At 39.8% G+C, this 18959-nt stretch overlaps 2 protein-coding genes across 10 annotated transcripts in view; one reads left to right on the top strand and one right to left on the bottom strand.

The window, feature by feature from the left end:
* Positions 1 to 4522, bottom strand: part of LOC109935005 (activating molecule in BECN1-regulated autophagy protein 1-like) — a 337851-nt gene extending 333329 nt beyond the window's left edge. For both annotated transcript variants that reach the window (XM_048607170.1, XM_048607171.1), the window contains exon 1: positions 4217 to 4522. The gene's annotated coding sequence lies outside the window, so the exon portion shown is untranslated. The remainder of the gene's footprint in view (positions 1 to 4216) is intronic.
* Positions 4523 to 6436: 1914 nt separating this feature from the next.
* Positions 6437 to 18959, top strand: part of atg13 (ATG13 autophagy related 13 homolog (S. cerevisiae)) — an 87966-nt gene continuing 75443 nt past the window's right edge. For 2 of the 8 annotated variants that reach the window (XM_048606914.1, XM_048606913.1), the window contains exons 1-2: positions 6442 to 6684; positions 16885 to 16966. In XM_048606914.1, coding sequence (XP_048462871.1) covers positions 16898 to 16966 — 69 coding nt within the window. In that variant the 5' untranslated portion in view covers positions 6442 to 6684; positions 16885 to 16897. Of the gene's footprint in view, positions 6685 to 16884; positions 16967 to 18959 lie in introns of all 8 variants that reach the window. The other 6 variants (XM_048606910.1, XM_048606909.1, XM_048606912.1 and 3 more) reach the window with 6 other exon arrangements.

Raw genomic sequence — 18959 nt, 5'->3', positions numbered from 1 at the left:
CGTAAATGATATTAGTGAACCTGATGGGTTTTCCAACAATCGACAATGGATTCAGAGTCACCATTAGATTCTTAATTCCAGATATTTATTGAATTCAAATTCCACCGTCTGCCGTGGCGAGATTCGAACCTGGTTCTCCAGAGTGTTATCTGGGTCTCTGGATTAACTGTCCAGCGATAATACCACTAGGCCATCACCTTCCCCGAGGACTGTCAAAAACACTGTAGTCAATTTGGACACGGCAAACTTCCACAAACAGCAACATGATAATGAACAGAAGATCTGTCTTTTAAAGTGAAGCTGACTGAGGGCTGAATATTGTCACCAGGATAACTTACACAAAAGGATTTACACTGCCGAGGCTGGGAATCAGATGTAAATGCTGAAGATGCTAAAGAACTTGGCAGGTCTAAAAGCATCTATTGAAAGAGAAAGTGATTCAATTCAGAGTCAGGTCTATGAAAGATTAAAAATGTAACAGGTTTTAAGCAAGCGAAATGGTGGAAGATAAGAGAAAGAACAAAACTAGATGACAAAATGTTTTATGGTGAAAGGCCAAAGGGAATCGTAATGAGACAAGAAATGTGGTAATGGATGGAGTAAATGGCACAATTATGAATAGCTGCCATCTGAAAGCAAAGGAGCAAAAAAAAATGAGAAATGAAGCCAAAACCAACAGAGTAAAATGAAACAAAATGCAGTTAGCAATTGAATTACTGACTCAGTGTTGAGACTGGAAGACTGCTAGGTGCCCAGCAAAAGACGAAGCCTACTTTGAGTCTCTTTGGAACATGTTTCTTTATTCAATCTTCTGCAAGGTGGGGAATCAAAACGACAAGCATCTTAAAGTTCGGGGTGTCTTGCTGACCACAGAGGTAATTTGCAAAATAGTCATCTAATCTATTTATAGTCTACCCAGTGTAGAGGGAACAACATTGTCAGCAGCAAATACAGTAAATTAATTTCCATGTTCTTCAAACCCAAGACCAGATGCAAGTATTAAATCTAACTGCTTATCCTCAGAATGTGCTCCAAGACCTTGCAAGTATTCTTGAATTAGTTCTGAAAGAAAATTCATCTAATAGAAAATTTTCCTCCCATCTCTATTTCCTAACCTGTTTTGTAATTCCATCATGTCATAATAATAATAATCCCAGATTTTCGCCTTTTAATATTCTCTGCCCCAAATGCACAATTGTGCATGCTCCTCTTCCTCAATATCTTTCCTGATGAAATACTGAAGTCATGATTCCTGAAATTTCACAATAAAACATCACAAATAAATCACAACATTGATATTCATCACTAAAGATTAAGGGTATTCAGGCTCACATAACTGACATTTGTTTATAAACTATGTTTGCATTTCACAATCATTTAACCCCAATTTACAAAACCTACACCAAAACACTAACTTACATGGAATTAAAACAAATTACTGGAAATACTCGGCAGATCTAACAACATCTGTGGAGAAAGCAGCAGAGTTAACATTTCAGGTCAAAGACTCAGGAAAAGTGAATTCTGTTTCTTTCTCTGCTGATGCAGATAAATCTGCTGCGTATTTTCAGCATTTGCAATTTTTATTTCAGATTTTCAAGATCCACACTATGCCATTTTTAATTAGTGCCCATTGACATAGCACAATCACCAACCCATCCGATACATAACTGTAGTTCAAGACTTGGATGATGGACAAGGGTGCACAAATGTACAGTTGCTAACTTTGCTGGTGATACAAAATGAAATTAAGTGTGAAGAGGATACAAGGAGTCTGCAAAGGGTAGGTTTGCTCAGCAGGAAAATTTGGCAAACGGAGTATAATGTAGATAAAGATGAACTTGTCCACTTCGGCAAGAAAAACCGAAAACAGCATATGATTTAAATGAAGAAAGATTGCACAACTCTGAAGTACAGAAGGATCAAGGTATTCTGGTACACAAACCATACAAGGTCAGTATGAAAATGCAGCATATGTTATATCTTTATTTTATTCCAAGGGGAATTAAATATAAAAATAGGGATGTTTTGCTGCACTTGTGCAGGGCACTAGCAAGACCACATCTAGAGCGGTATGTAAGGTTTTGGTCTCTTTACTTAAGGAAGGTTAATTTTGCATTGAAAGTAATTCAGAATATGTTCACTCAATGGATACCTAGGATGGGGGAATTATCTTTTGAGGAATGGTTGGACAGGCATGACCTGTATCCAAGATAACAAGGTGGAGAGCTGCATGGACACAGCAGGCCAAGCAGCATCAGAGGAGCAGGAGGCTGACGTTTCGGGCCTAGACCCTTCTTCTGGGCCCAAAACGTCAGCCTTCCTGCTCCTGTGATGCTGCTTGGCCTGCTGTGTTCATCCAGCTCTACACCTTGTTATCTCAGATTCTCCAGCATCTGCAGTTCCTACTATCCATGACCTGTATCCACTTGAGTTTAGAAGAATAAGGGATAATCTTACTGAAACATACAAGATCCTGTGGGGACTAAATGCAGCGGATGCTGAAAGGTTCCTTCCCATTGTGGTGCAATGACAAACTGGAAAAATGGTTTAAAAATGAAAATCATATGGATAACCCATTTCAGATGAAAACTAAGGTTTTATTTTTTCTCAGAGGGCGATAAGTCTTTGGAATTCTCTTCCCCAGACAGCGTTGGAGGCTGGGTGATTTAAAATTTTAAAGGCATACATAGATACACTACCAAAGGGGACAAAGGATATCAAGGTTCAATAGGAATGTGAAGCAAGGAGCAAAACACCTATTTGTTTGTAATTCATATGTCCGTATGGAAATTTCCTGATCTTAAACCAGTATGATCAGGCTTAAAATTTACATTTAAATGTTTATAAGCAAGTCTAATCATTCTGCTCATGTTTCGTGGGGATTTATTTATGCAAATTTTAAAAAACATCTCATTTTTGAGATAGATAAAATATTTTCTGTGTCTTTTAACATATATTTATGGCATCATGTTGTTTGCGCCAAAATGTTATAAACTGTTTTTAAAACATGCTGTGTCTGATGTTTGTTAGCTTTGGAGATCCATTTTCATGCATAAAAAGTAACTTAAAGAATGAAAACAGCACAGCTTTGGCAATTTCCTACTAACTCAATGGTTGACATAAATTTTGACATGTTTCACACCAGTTTTTACGTTCCAGTATATACCAAAACGATTCAGGAATTTTCCACTCAAATGCCTATAATGACATTGGAGAAAGATCCAGGCCATCTCAAATATGGAACTCCTCACCATGCTCAATATCATTTTCCCAAAATCATCAGGGTTTTAAAGCCTACGGTGAGCTACAACATTTGCCAGCACAACAATGACTACACTTTAAGAATCATATTTCAAAATACCCAAATTTATAACATATAACGTAGCCATTCAGCTCAATCTGGAAGTGTAATTTAACAAAGAGCCCTCCCAGCCTAATCCTACCTTATCACACTTGATCAATAGTCTGGCAGGTAACAATTCTTCAAAGCAGAATCCAAATATTTACTTAAATGTGGTGACAGTTTATGCCTCGACCAGCCTCTGCATGGGCGAAAAAAAGTTTCCTCATCTTTCCTCTACCAATGGCTTTAAGCTCTTGACGCCTCTGTTAAGGAAAATTTGTCACCTCTATTTACTCTAATTCCCTCCTAATTTTACACACCAATTGTGTCACCTCTCAGACTCAAACAGTTAGATTATTAAACATACTAAAATATTAAAGGATTACGTTTACATAAATTCTTACTTAGTCTTACAGTTGAACTATTTTGAAAGAAGGCCCTTTATCAAGGTTTTTCATTTCTAAGATTACAACATTAAAGAGGAAATGTCGTTTACTGGCCTATTGGATCACAATAAATTCATCAAATTAAAATATCAATAAAAGGGGGCCAGTTTCATATTTCCCAGAACCACTCCAGCCTATCGAGCTTCCCATTTTGTGCTTGTAAAATTGATGGTTAAAACACAGCCTGGGCAGACATTTTGTGTAGAACTCCCCCTCTTGAAACAGCGTTAAGCTATTCCCCATCCCGGAACACAGTGAACAAGGACACTGCTTCACATTTATGAATTACTACAGGGGAAATTCATTCCTGGAAACTGAACAGTGGGTGGAAGAGGTGGGGGAAAATGTCCCTGAGAGATACCATGACAACTTGTCTAATCCACAGAATACCAGACACAAGACTGTGGAGTTTTGCCTCACTTACCTTTTGGGAAGACAGGTAGAAAGTGCCGGACGTCAAACAAACTGGTTAGTGTCCATCACTGAGCAGAATATCATTGCCTACCAAAAGACCAAGTTTTGGTGTGGCCTAAAAACCTTTCACATATTCCATAATTTCTTGTGTTACAGACATCAATGTCTCTCCTAGACCAGTGTAATTGACACAGAGCAATAGATACAATCCAGAGCCAGGCCAGAGCAATGGAATCTACAACATCGACCATTCATCCCAACGGGAAGATGTCAGACAGCCAAGGCCAGAGCAAGTGAAATTGTTCAACCACCGTCTGCTTCCTCAACTGGGTGCTGGGCCACTTTAATGCCCGTTCGCAGCATCTCAGCTTAACAGTTCACATCATATCTATTTAAAAAGAATACACCATGCATTACAGGCTTAGTTGACACATTGAAAGGGTTTTCAGTTTACATGTTGTATCTGTGCCTCATCATCCATGGTTTGATTTTTGCAATCATGTGGGGAACCTCGAAACCTTCAGTCCTGGCAAAGCTCCTATTGAAAATACTGGAATGTGAATTATGATAGCCTGTATTGTCAATCTGATTAAGGCAAGGTTTGTACAATGTGCTTGAGTTCTTATCGTTAACAATTGCATAACGTTATTCAATAAAGAACAGATCACAGTACTAGGCTAAAAAGTTTAATCCTGAATATGGATTTAATTAGCTAATCTTAGCTTTGGCAATGCTCAGAGAACCACAATCTTAGTAGAGTAGGAAATGAATATTATTTTGATGCAACATCTCACACATACTCTCAGGATATCCCAATAATGTACTTTTTAAGAGTCATAATTGTTGTAACGGACAAAGAATAAAATTCAATTTGCACAAAAAGTCCCAACAGGCAGTAATGAAATAACTGATCAGATAACTTGTTTTAGTTACATTTGAAGAATACATTTTGGCCAGAATTCCATTCTCTTCTTTGAATGTTGCTGTGGAATATTTTACATCCATCTGAGAGAGCAAATGGGATCCCAATTTCATATTTATTCTGAAAGACAGCACCTTTTTAAATCTAGTACTTCAACTGCGCTGCACAAAAAAAATTACATATTCAAGTTTCTAGATGAGGCTTAAACCTAGGAAACATCATTACTTTGTTTGCTCTGGATAATGCAACCATGCATCCTTCTGAGGCACAATTCAAAGCACTACCGCTGACATGTTTGATACCAATTTTCTTGAATTACTGCTCTTGTCCGAAAGGCAATTTAAAGGAAGTTTGGTGTTCTTGAAAATTACATTGATTGTAACTCATGATCATATAACAAGTTAGACTGTAAAAATTCTCATCTTTGACCTCACTTAAGTGTATGATTCAGTCTGTTATGCCGTATAATGTTAAGTTGCCAGTTTCATTTCAGTTATTTACCCATTCTGGGGCCAAGTTTTAGTTTAGTAATAATTTCTATTGTCCATCTTTCAACACAGTCAGTTTCACATCACTATTAAAGTTTGTCATGTGTGAATTGGGTAAGAGCAGTAATGAGTTCAGCTGAAGGCCAAATAGTATGCTGATATTTGCAATGCAGTCACGACTGGTGAGTCAAGCAAGATACCAAGAGGGCATCAATGTTCATTGGACTGTAAACAAAGTACTGGATGCTGGAACTCTGAAAATTCTAAATAATATTGAGTGTACCCAGCGTTCTCTCCTTATAATTGTAGAACATCCTGATGGGGACAATGAAAGAATTGGGAATGGAGCATACAAAAAAAAGAGGAAGTGGTCAGGATCCATCTCATCTGTAATTCAAAAACAATCAGCCTTTGAAATTCTTCTAAGTCAGAGAGAACTTCCCTGCAATTTCAATTTAAGGTTCCAAAACAGAGAGCTGAAATCTGTGCCTAACTCTCAATAACCACTTTGAAAACTGCTATCCAGCTTGAAACTGGATCATTGCTACCCTTTGCCTCCTGGGAAATGTAGTCCCCTCCAGGCGCAGGGCCTACTGGGGCTTGTAGGCCACACAAGACGACTCCCGGTTTGACAGCCACACATTCGACACAGCGGGCTTTGGGGTCGTTGTCGGGCGGAAGAATAAAATCCTAATTCCGTCACCGTGAAAAGAAGGGGCGTCACCGATCTTTATTTAGTGGGGCGTTTTCACCCGTGCTCGGTTTAGTTTCAGCGGCGGGGAGGCGGAAGGTGTGGTGGGTGATGATGGCGAATGTGCGTGTCGGTGCTGAGGGGCGATGTTTACGGAGCGTGGCGGAGGTAAACAGAGGCAGTTTGAGGCCGGGGGGCCGCTGGCGCCACCGCCATCGCCGTTTTTGTTGTTGTTGGGATCTCGGGGTGGTACGGGTGTGATTGGAGACTGAGGACGACTTCTCCCCAATACCTCCACCGGGCCAGGGCGACGGGAGCCAAGGTCGCCGCTCCGTTCGACTCGGGGGGTGTCGGAGAAGTCTGCTGGAATGTGAGGGGTGAGTGTCCGCTGGGGCCTGGGTAGGGGCTATAACCCACCGGTACCGTCCTCATCCGCTGAAAACGCGGTTTTGTTTTCGTTTTAATCTCACTTATACATAATTTTATAGCATCGTGCAGCTTCGGCGTTTATTCCCACTGTGTGCGGCTGAGATGTAAGTTGTTGTTGGCTGATTTTTGGGCTCTGGCACAGGCACCGCGGGCCGAATGGCCTCCTCTCCTCGCTGCGGTGTTGAGGAGCAAAACCGCAGTCAGTTTTAGCGTTAACGTTTCGGGTCGAGTGATCTTTCCTCGGAACTGATTTTTTCGCTTCCCAGATGCCGCCAGACCTGCTGAACTTTTCCGGCAATTCCTGTTTTCGTTTCTGATTTACAGCGTGTGAAGTTCTTTCCGGTTTTCTTTTTAATTCGGTGCAATTTCAGGACCGAGAGTAGTGAATGATTTGCTCGTCCGAAAGACAGTGGCGTTTAAAAGTTTTTTTTTAACCCCGGAAATTAAACGGGCCGTTGATTTCTTAAATCGCGGCTGGAAACTTCACTCTCTATTGTCCTTATGTATATGCAATGGAGTTTGTCTATGTCAACGTACAGCTTTTCAATGGATTTCGGACTGGTTTGTGAGGCTGCTTTTATTTGTTTTCCTGGTACTACCGAAGACCTATTGCAGGCTGTGACCCAAAACGCGCAAGTTACTTAGGCACAGGAATCAGCCACTCAGCCCGTCGAGAAGCTCCGCCATTTAATTAAATCGTGGCTGACCATTACTCCAAAGTCACTTTTCTACGCTATTTCCATACCCGCTGTTATCATTATGCTATAGAATCTTACTGATTTCTATCTTGAACATATTCTGTGATTAAGTTACCCCTCCGGCAAAGCTCCCGTACTACTTTTCCCACTGTGCAGTCTTCCGATGTCCGTGCACACTAACAGTTCATGGAAACCAATGCATCAGTATGCTATGTGGTGTGTGCAGACCCCACCCTCAGCAGTCGCACATCTTGGATGGAATGTTGCTGTCTGGGATAGTCAATTCCAACAATTCTCCATCCTCTGGGTGAAAATAATTTCTCTTCAATCTTGAATGGTGTGCCATTACTCTGGAATTGTGACACCTGGTTTTAGGCATTGCCAGCCAAGGGAAATTCCTATCTACAATCACCCGGCCGTGCACTGTAAGAATTTCATAAGTTTCAAAGGGATAACCTTTCATTCTTTGAAACTCGAGAATACAAGCCCAGTCCCTTCAATCTCTCCTCGCAATAAAATCCTGCTATCCCAAGGATTTATTGGTGAACTTCCATTGCACTCACTCTATGCCAAGAATATCCTGCCACAGATCTAAGACATTTTTTTCTTCTGTACTCAAATCCCCGTGCAGTGGCCATTTGCCTTCCTTATTGATTGTTGTACCTGCATGCTTGCATTTAGTGTCTCATTTAAGATTTTATCAAGCCTTCCAAAAATTTGAACACTGCACATCTACTGGTTCTCCTTTATCTATACGACAAGTAACATTCTCAATAAAAATCCAAGTTTGTCAACTTTATTTCCTTTCATTCAATCCATGTTAACTCTGCCTGATTTTTGTGTCCAGTTAATATTATCCTTTACAATAGATACTAATGTTTCCTTAATACTGACATCAAACTAACAGATCTGTAGTTGTCCATTCTCCCTCTTAAATGATGAGCTTACATTTGCCACTCTTCAGCCTGCAGGAATGCTTTCAGTATTCGTATCATTTTGAAAGATGAACACGAATGCATGAATCTCTAGCTAATATCTTTGACACTCTGAAATGTAACTCATTTGGCCTAATGGATTTATCAGTCTCTAAGGTCCATGTGTGACAGCTTATGGAAGCAAATGCATCAGCATGCCATTTGATTGTGCAGCCATTGAGAGATTCTGTACACGCTTAAAGGGAATGTTGCCTTCTGATCAGTGAATTCCAATGATTCCCCACCCTTTGAATGAAAATAATTGGTAGCAGACTCTTTGCACATTTTGAGAGATTTTTGAGAAGCAAATAGCCAAAAGGCTATTAGGTGAGAATGTGGAGAAATCAAAACAACCATGATCCTATTCCATGGCAGAAGAGGTTCGTAATTCTCATGTTAATATATTGTTTCTCCAGCATTTTCTGTAAACTGCCCTGTCTCCAACTGTAATGGGCCCACATTTATCCTGGCTAATTTAACTTTTTCATGTACCTGAAGACGTTTCACAGTTGCCTTTATGTTTCTCCCTTGGTCAATTTCCTGGTAACATATAAAAGGAAGCTACCATAAGCAGGTGAAAGTTTTTTATGATCCAAAAAATAACTTTATGAATCACCACTGGGATGTGGTGTACCACAGAGAAGAATTAATTTTATTACTGTTGAGTTTATTGCTTGCTGTCAAACAATACTTCAGCCTAAATAAGAATTACTTATTAGAGGAAGCATTAAATCTTTTAAGTTTGAACTACACTATTTGACTTAACATTAAATAGTTGAATCCATATCTCATCACTTTTTTTTAAAATTCAAGGCCCTTTTCAGAAACTGACATGATGTCATTCAGCTGATTTGAAAGAACTACACAATTTGTCCTACTTCCCTGCTGTTTCACAAAAGCTGTGCTAATTTTAATTTTAAGTATCCAATTCCTTTTTGAAATTTACTATTGAATTTGTTTTCAGGATGTGCATTCCAGAATATAACTCACTAATTTTCTTTGTGGTGAAGCATTAGAAAGAAATGGGAGTTCTGCACAAAAAGGTGAAATCTTTCACTGAGGGGGGGAAATAAGCAATAATGGGTGTACAAAAGACAAAGATGGAAAAATGTCGTTGAAAGGAATACCGCAGTTAGAAAGATGGACAGTGTTATTAGTGAATTGTATGATGATCTAAATAGAGGGAGTCCTTGATTTATAGAGGCAAGCAATTGCCAAATCATTTTTTAAAAATTCATTCATGGGATGTGGGTTTCACTGGCTAGCCAGCCTTTATTGCACCTCTGTAGTTACCCTTGAGAAGGTGGTGGTGAGCTGCGATCTTTTGAATCACAGCAGTCCACCTGCTGTGGGTCAACTCACAATGCCCTTAGAGAGAATTTCAGAATATTGATCCGGCTACAGTGAAGGAATGGCAATATATTTCTGAGTCAAAATGGTGAGTGGTTTGGAGGGGAAATTGCAAATGGTGGTGTTCTTGTGTATCTGTTGCCCTTGTCCTTCTAGATGGAAGCGGTCATGGATTTGGAAGGTTCTGTCTGAAGATTGTTAGTAAACTTTTGCAGTACATCTTAAAGATCATACAGACTGCTGCTACTGAGCATCAGGGGTGGAGGGACTGGTTGTTTGTGGATTTGGTACTGATTGCGTGGGCCGCTTTGTCCTGGATGGTGTCAAGCTGCTTGGATGTTGTTGGAGCTGTACCCATCCAGGCAAGTAGGGAGTATTCCGTCACACTCCTGACTTGTGCTTTGTAGATCATGGACAAACCTTGGAGAATCAGGAGGTGAGTTGCTTGCCACAATATTCTAGCCTCTGACCTGCTGTTGTTGCTGTTGTATATGTGACGAGTCCCGTTGTGTTTCTGATCAATGGATTCAGTGACGGCAACATCATTTGAATGTCATGGGGCAGTGGCTAGATTGCCTCTTATTGGTGATAATCTGGCATTTGTGTGGCGCAAATGTTACTTGCCACTTGTCAGCCCAAGCATATGTATTGTTCAGATCTTGTTGCATTTGAACATGGCCTGCTTCAGTATCTGAGGAAGCGTAATCATCAGCAAACGTGAAAAATTCTTTGAAATTGAAAAGCTTGAAGTGTAGATGAAGTAACAGCAGACATCTAAAAGCCCTTGGATAATTGGAAGTGATAACAAAAATTTGAGATTCAGTTATACTGGAGAATACATTTGAAGTGATTTAAGTCATTCATTATTCAACAGGTTATCTAAGAAACCTAAAGCAATAAAGTGCAATAATTTTAGAACTGTACGCAGTGATTTTGAAAATCATTTAAGAAATAATTATACATTTGAAGCAGATATTGGTGAAACTCAGTCTGGATCAGTAGTAACATGAGAGGGAATATTTAAGCTAAGAATAATCTTCAATAGATATACAGAAGTAAACAAGAACATATGCTTCAGAGACTGAAGAAGTGTTTAATTATTTTTGTCACCGTAAGTTAAAAGACATGTTGCTGAAATATGACCTTAACAGGAACCTGTAAAAGAGCCTATAAAATGGCACCAAATAATGAGAATCAAAAGAGAAAAGAGACAATCATACATATTTGAAGTGAAGAGAGGAGTATAAAAAAGGCTGCATACTGTTTCCAAAATTATTCAAACTGTGGACAAAACCGGTATTCAGAGAAATCAGTATATTTCAGGGGAAAAACTTTGGCGGAAAAAGCATAACAAACTTCTGTACTGTTGTCAGCATAACAGCACAGAATCAGAACGGACCTGACATAATGTAGAACAAGTAAAATCTTGAAGCTTCAAATATGAATTAAGTATGAATGCTGAAAAAATAAAACAACAGCCATTGGAAGGAATATTTTAAAAAAAAACTGGCATGAAGCTTGAAGACAACAGTGGAACAAGTGGATAAGTTTCTCTATTAGAAATGACAACAGATGATGGCTGATCAGTTGCTAAAGTTAGAAGGAAAAGGCAACCAGAAGAAATTTTGTGAAGGTGAAAGATGTATTAACAAGAAGGAAACTCAATCTTGTAACAGGGAGGAAAAATCTCAAATTACATTCTATCTACTTTCCTGTGTGCCTCAGAAACTTGGAAAATAAGTAGAAGTCTATAGACAAAAATATAGACCTTAGAAATGTGCATGTTCAGATGTATGATAAAAATTCTATATGTAGACCATGAGACAATTTAAAGAAGAACTTAACATTGAATAAGCGGAAAAAAAATCCTGAAAAATGATATCCAGAGGAAAATTTCAGTATTTCAGCCATTTGATTAAAGCTGAAAAGCTACAGGCATCTCTGCTCAAGGGCAAAGTTGAGGGCAGCAGAAAGAGGATTTGACCTGGGTATTGTTGGGCAATGCTGCTGTTGGTCACAGCTGCTGCAGCTGAGCTACAGTAGCTGTGTGAGGATGGTGCAAGATGAGTAGGTATGACATGTAGATGAGCTCCAGGCAACGTGTTGGCAGCAAGTTCAAGAATAACTTCAAAAAGGAAGAAGAACTTGTACATGGCAAGAAAGAATTTGGGAGTTGAGGGAGTGGGAGTAACCTTATTGTTCCCATTCAAGTTCTTTTAAACAATCTGCTGTAATTCAAGACCACTGTTCATTAAAACAAACTACAGAATCCAAAGTAGAAATATTAAAATTCACTAGATAGGGAGAAATCGAAATCTCAGTTGAGTATTTATTTATAAAGATAATTTGCTTGATTTTAAATTTTGATGTGTAATTTAGCAAAACGCACCAGTGTCCACTTCCTCCTGTCCTTTTTTTCCATCTTTTCATTCATGAGATATGGGTGTCACAGGCTGTGGCAGTATTCATCACCAATCTGTGACAGCCTGGAGCTTAGTTGGTTGTTAGGCCTATTCAGAGGGCAGTTAAGAGTCAACTACGTTGCTCTAAGTCTGAAGGCCAAACTAGGCAAGGATGGCAGAAGTCCTTCCCTAAAAGCTTTAGTGAACCAGATGGGTCTTTAAGACAATTGACTGGCTATATAGTTGCTATTAGTCTAGGCTTTTAATTCCAGATTTTTGTTGAATTTGCATTTCACCATTGTGGGTGTCAAACCCATGCCTCAGCAACACCAGAGCCGGAGGTTCTGAGTTGATAGGGTCAGTGACATTACAATATGCCACTGCCTCTCCTATATGCAATTATATTAAAACAAATATCTTTGATTTTTTGTTCAGCATTGAGTAATTTGTTTACTGATGTTCAATTTTAAAGTTACCAAGAAAGTTTAGCATGGAATCTATACTAGTATCTTACTTCCTGATAGAATATTTATGCACTCGGTGCCCGTTTGATAACTACATAGAGATTTCTTTGATATCATATGTTGCTGTTCTTTTGCCTTGTAATGATTTTGAATACGTGTGTGTGCTTGGAGTAATTGAGGGGGTACCAGTTATAGAACAGCTGAGTGAAACCTTTCTTTTTGAAAATCCTGTTCATTTGATGCCCCTAGGGAATCGTTTAAAAAAAGAGATGTCAGTATTTTTGCTAACACTTGGGTTTACCAATGTTCTGATTCGCTTTTTTGAATACAAGAGGGTAATGGCACCCTTCGAGTCACCCACCATGATGATTATTCATGGACAACGGTTCTCACATTGTGCTCACTTGCTTATCTCCAACTGGGGTATTTAGATGGAGTATTTGGATGCGTTGAGAATTTGACTTTATCTGCCCTCACTCACCCATTGTCTGTTGTTATCCCTTATTCAGAATTCACAGGAACCACCTGTGTCATACCACCTCCAACCTCAAAACACCATGCCCCCCCCACTTCATAAAGAGTAGATGACCTGCAACATTTTGCACAAAGCTTTACAATAACTCCCTACACAGTGTATGTACCAAAAACCTTGCTTTGTTAATTATTGTTTATAAAAGAAAAGTGTTAGATGCAGCTGACAGCAAGTACTTCATTGCTGAGTCTCCTCTTGCCTCAACATATGAAGGTCTCCAGTGACGTTGAATTCATATACATTTTATATCACACAATGTCACTGAAAGAGTAAGAAAATTGCAGTATTTGTTAAAGCTTTGTGTTAAATAGATGTGACTTCAAAAGTAGGTTACAAAGTGAGACTTGAGTCTTTGAAGGTTAGCAGAACACTTCTAATCAGAATTTTTAAGTTATAATTTTGATGTTAGACAGATGAAACTAACATTTACAGTACTATTTCCATTCTCTTTTATGAGATGTTGGCATCGCTGGGAATGTTAGCACTTGTTAGCCATCCCCAACTGCACCTTGAACTGAGTGTCCAGTTAGACCATGTCAGGGGACAGTTAAGAGTCAGCATTGCTGTCGCTGTACAGCCACATGTAGGACAGAGTGAATAAGGATGTCCGATTTAGGACAGCATGGTGGCTCAGTGGTTAGCACTGCTGCCTCCCAGTGCCAGGGTCCCAGGTTTGATTCTAGCCTTGGGCAACTGTCTGTGTGGAGATTGCACGTTCTCCCCGTGTCTGCGTGGGATTCCTCCCACAGTCCAAAGATGTGCAGATTAAATGGATTGGCCATGTTAAATTGCCCATCGTGTCCAGGGATGTGCAAGCTAGGTTGGTTAGCCGTGGGAAATGCAGTGTCATGGGTGGGATGGGTTTGGCTGGGGCGATCTTTGGAGGGTCAGTGTCGACTCGATGGGTTAAATGGCTTGCTTCCACACTATAGGATTCTGATTAATTCTTCTACGAATAATTTTTTTCCTAAAGGACAATAAAGAACCAGATGTAGTTTTACAACAGGTTAAAGCTCATGGTCGTCATTACTGAGATTAATTTGAATACAATAACATTCGGAATTACAAAAAGTGCTATGTGGATTCAGAAACAATCAAGAAAGGAATGAAACCAAAGGACCACCTGACACCAGCCTAGGCATTAAAAGCAACAATGGCAAACACCACCCTGTCATTCCTCCTCCCCAGCATCTGGGAGCTTGTGCCAAAATTGGGAGAGCTGTCTCACAGACAGTTAAGTAACAACCTGACATTGTCATGGTGTGTAAACCATAGTTCTTTGTCTAAGTTCCAGACACAACCAGCTTCCGTCCCTTGGAATATTCTGTCCATCTGGCAGGACAGATTCTCTAAAGGTAGGACACAGTGGAAGGCGTTGCCCTGGGAGTCCTCAACATGACTCTGGTCCCCATGAAATCAGGTCAAACATGAACAAGGAAACCTACAAATTACAGCTTTCGAGCAGTTGATGTATTTTTTAAAAAAAACTCCTCTATAGCGAACACTGCCTGGAGAAAGAACTGAGAGTGGTGATGGCACAGAATGTACTTTAGGTGAGGGGACTTCGACGCCCAATACCAGGAATGTCTCATTAACAGTATTGCTGACTGAACTGGTCAACTCAAACAATATAGCTGCTAACTGTATTGGCGGTAAGCGGTGAGGAAACCAACAAGACACAGAATCCTGCTTGACCTTCTCCTCTCAAATCTCCCTGTTGTGGGTGCAACTGGAGAAATATTGGTGGCAGTGACCACTGCAGAATTCTTGTGGAGGCAAGGTTCCATCTTCACATTGAAGATACTTTGCCCCAAGTTGTGTGGCAAAACCACCATAAATGAGACGGACTTTGTCAGATTGAATAACTCAACTGGATATCCATGAGGCTGAATCTGCATTGATGTGCCAAATAACCTGCAGCAATTCATAGAAAATAGATTATCAGGAACAACAAAATTGTATTAAATCATAATGTATAACCTCCTGATCTTGCGTATCCTTCCTCTGCCATTAATATCAACCTTGGTTCAGTGCAGGAGGGCATGTGAGGAGCAGCACCAGATGTCTGAAAATGAGATGGCCACCTGTTAAAGATCCCACACAGGAGTGCTTGCATAGCAAACGGTGGAAGCAAGCATGTACTAGACAGGCTAAGGACTTCAACAACCAACTGACCAAATCTAAACTCTGCAGTCCTGCCACATCCAGTTGTGAATGGTGGAGGATAATTATTCAACTCAGCAGAGGTGCTTTACAAATATCCCCTCTTCAAAGGTGGGAGAGCACAGCACATCAATGCAAAATAGAAGGCTGAAGCATTTGTCTCTATCTTTAGCCGGAAGTTCTGAGTGAATGGATGATCCATCTTAGCCTCTTTCAGAGGTCCCCAGCATCATAGATACTAGTCTTCAACCAATCTGATTCATTTCTCGTGATATCAAGATATGGCTGAAGTCATTAGATGCTACAAAGGCTATAGGCCCTGACAACATGTCGGTAATAGTACTGAATGTTTGTACACCAGAACTAGCTAGTCCTAACCAAACCATTCCATTCCTGCTGCAAAACTTATACGTACCCAACAATGTGAAAAATTTCTCAGGTTGGATAGAACAGGTTTATTTAGTGGATTAGATTTATTGATCTACCGTCAATCATTAGCATAATGATGACACATCAGAGCTGGCAAGTAACCTAGTTGTTGATGTGCAGTTTGACTTGTACTGGCTTCTAGCATCATCACAGCCTTAGTCCAAACATGGGAAAAAGAGCTGAACTTGAGGTGATTGCCCTTGACGTCATGGCAGCATTTGACCAAGTAAAACATCGGACGCCTAGCAAAATTGAGTCAATAGAAACTGGAAGGGGAGGGCTCATACCTAGCACAAAGGAAGAAGGTTGTTTTTGGGAGGTCAGTCATCTTGTCAGGAGTTCCTCAGGGTAGACACTTTCTACTCGGGCTGTTCAGATGTGTTATTGCACACCTCTGAGCCCGATGGTTTGTGTTTAAGTCTCACCTGCTCCAGAGGTAAGGAAGCTTCAACTGCACCTGAAGAGCACTACCAAAGGGAAATAAAACACTGCATCCCCTGCAGTGCCCACCTCTCCTGACCATGAGTACTTTATCTCTGTGCTGAGCATACATCATGCCTGCAACATCTTTCGATTGGCCGATAAGTTGCCTTGGTGAATGTTTCGAAGAAAATTAGTAAACTGTTTCCACCTTGAGAGTCTACCACAAATCCAAATTCTATGGTAAAGCCAAACCATGCAATGTGAATAATTAAGCTTTGAGGAAGGAAGGAAGGGAAGACCAAGACTTAACTTTTGAAAGTTGAGGAACAAAGTATTTCACAAATTTATATTTACAAGGCCTGTGCACTGCAAATTTGGGTGTTACATGTTTATATACAAATTAATTGAAGAAATCTTCTATATTATGGCAATGAATAAACTTCCTTTTTGGCTTTTTATGGAATTGCTGTAAATGAAACCACAATCTGTTTCATGAATGACCCATGAGCATCTTTGCAGAGTAAAAGCGAGTCTAATTGGAAAGAAACAAATCATTCTTTAGTTTATTTCGAAGAATGGGGTCAATCTAGGTGCTTTTGTAAACATTGATACTGCCAAAGTGAAGCTGTTTTGAGCATTTTCAAATAGCAGCGTTGACGTTTCTTTTTCTGCAGCATGTGTGATTAAATTCTTATTTTCTGCTTTACCTTTAGATTTTTTTTCGCCATGGACAGTGAACTGAGCCCTCAGGATAAGAAGGATTTGGATAAGTTCATTAAATTCTTTGCCCTGAAGGTACAAATTCTCCACATAATGATACTGAATTAATACTTATCGAAAGGGAACAAGTTAAGAAATGCAAATCTTTTAATTTATACAAGATCCCTACTTTGCAGTTGCAGTCAACGAAGTAAAGCTTGTCTTAGCTTTAATTTTGGGTAACATAATCTCACTTTCCTAACAATGTATGCCAGATCTTTCAGCTTTTACTTTAACTTGCTTTTACGTGAGCTGCCCTCAGTGGTTCAAAACCTGCTCTTTTGACACTTACCCTTTACTGAAGTAGACGCTAAAGAGGTTAAATGCGCACTTTGTAATAAACCACTCTATGGAATTGTGAAAATTGGAAACTAAGGTGTTGTCATCATCGACAGTGACTCACTAATGCTTATGATTATTCACTTAGGAAATTCCATGTCAGTAGTCATAGGTTACATAGGCCCTTGCATGGCTGATGAGCCTGATCCTGGAACTGCATTTCCGATCATACGTTTTGGCAGGTGTCTCTGAGCGATGGGATGGTCCATGATCTTGAGATGACTGGCATTCCTCCAAGCCAGTTTCTTCTGAAGAAGTGTCTTTCACATGTTGATATCTATGCTGTATTTCTTGAGAGGAGCCTTTGGGGATCTTTGAAACGCATCCTGTGCCCTCCTCTCATTTGAGTGCCTTTCTTGAGCTGGGCAAAGATCTGCTTTGGCAATCGGAACTCAGGCATTCTAGGCTCATTACTGACTAGCAGAGTTGGCTTCACATGATCATGGCCTCTGCTGGTGCTACTAGCCGGTTTAAGGATGCTGATGTTAGGTATACCTGTCCTCCCAGCTGATGCAGAAAATTTGTCTCCAACAACGTTGATAAACTTCTCAAATGCTTTGAAGTGTCATCTGTATGTAGTCCAAGTTTCAGAGCCATATCGAAGAGTTGGAAGGATGACTACTTTATGTACAAGGATCTTGGTATCAGCACTGAAATCATTGTCATCAAAGTCACAACCTTAGGTGTCTGAAAATAACACTTGCAGACTAGATACAGTGTTGAATTTCTACGTTGATGTCAACCTTGGATGAGCTCCCTAGGTAGGGAAATATTCAACATTTGGTAGGATTTCTCCATTGATCTTAATGGAGGCATGGTCCACAATTTGACTTGCGATACGTTGGTAAAAGAATGGAGTCTTTTTGAGTTTGAGGCTGAGACCAATTCTTTGGTTTGCTTCTGCAAAGGCGTTAAATGAGACTTGAAGATTCTCTTCCAAGACAGCAGGGATGAAGTTGTCATCCACATACTGAAGTTCCACAAGTGAGGTCTGTATTATTTTCTTCTTGGATTTTAACGAGTTGAGGTTAAAAAGTTGTTCATTCATCCTGTAGACAATGTCCACATCACTGAGAAGCTTCATCTTGAATGGATGAAGAACAGTGGCATTGAAGATGGAGAAAGGTGTGGGGGAAATGACACCTCCCTGTCTTGACCTCAAAGGATTAGGTCAGTGAGGACAATTGCCAACATCTTAGAGGAGACGGAAGATGTTATGAATTTCTCTGCCTAGCCAAATTTTGACAGAGATTGCCATAGCTTTTCCCATTTTGACTGAGACTGAGTCAAAAGCCTTAGTGAGATCAGTGAAGGCCACATAGAGTGCTGGGTGTTATTTGTGACATGTCTTTTGAAGTTGCTGAGCAATTGAAATCATGTCCGTAGTTCCAGATTTTGGTCGGAAGCAGCAGTGGCTTTCAAAGAGATTTCCTCAGAAACTTTAATTCAAAACTAAGGTATAAAATCATTTCAATGACAAATTTAACCACAATGATTTGCAACTTAAACAACAATTTTTGAAGTTAAATTCAATTCTAGCATGAAACACAGATCACAGCAAATACTCAAAAGTAAAACTCATTCTTTCTCACTGTCTGTAAACATGTCACAAGTCAATTAGACTGGGAGTATATCTCCATTTTGAAGACTAGAACTTTTATTGATGGCCAGGTTCTGTTTTTGAACAACA

Source organism: Rhincodon typus, chromosome 17 (genome assembly GCF_021869965.1).
Source record: "Rhincodon typus isolate 14 chromosome 17, sRhiTyp1.1, whole genome shotgun sequence".
NCBI lineage: Eukaryota > Metazoa > Chordata > Chondrichthyes > Orectolobiformes > Rhincodontidae > Rhincodon > Rhincodon typus.
This window is presented reverse-complemented; position numbering and strand designations above follow the sequence as displayed.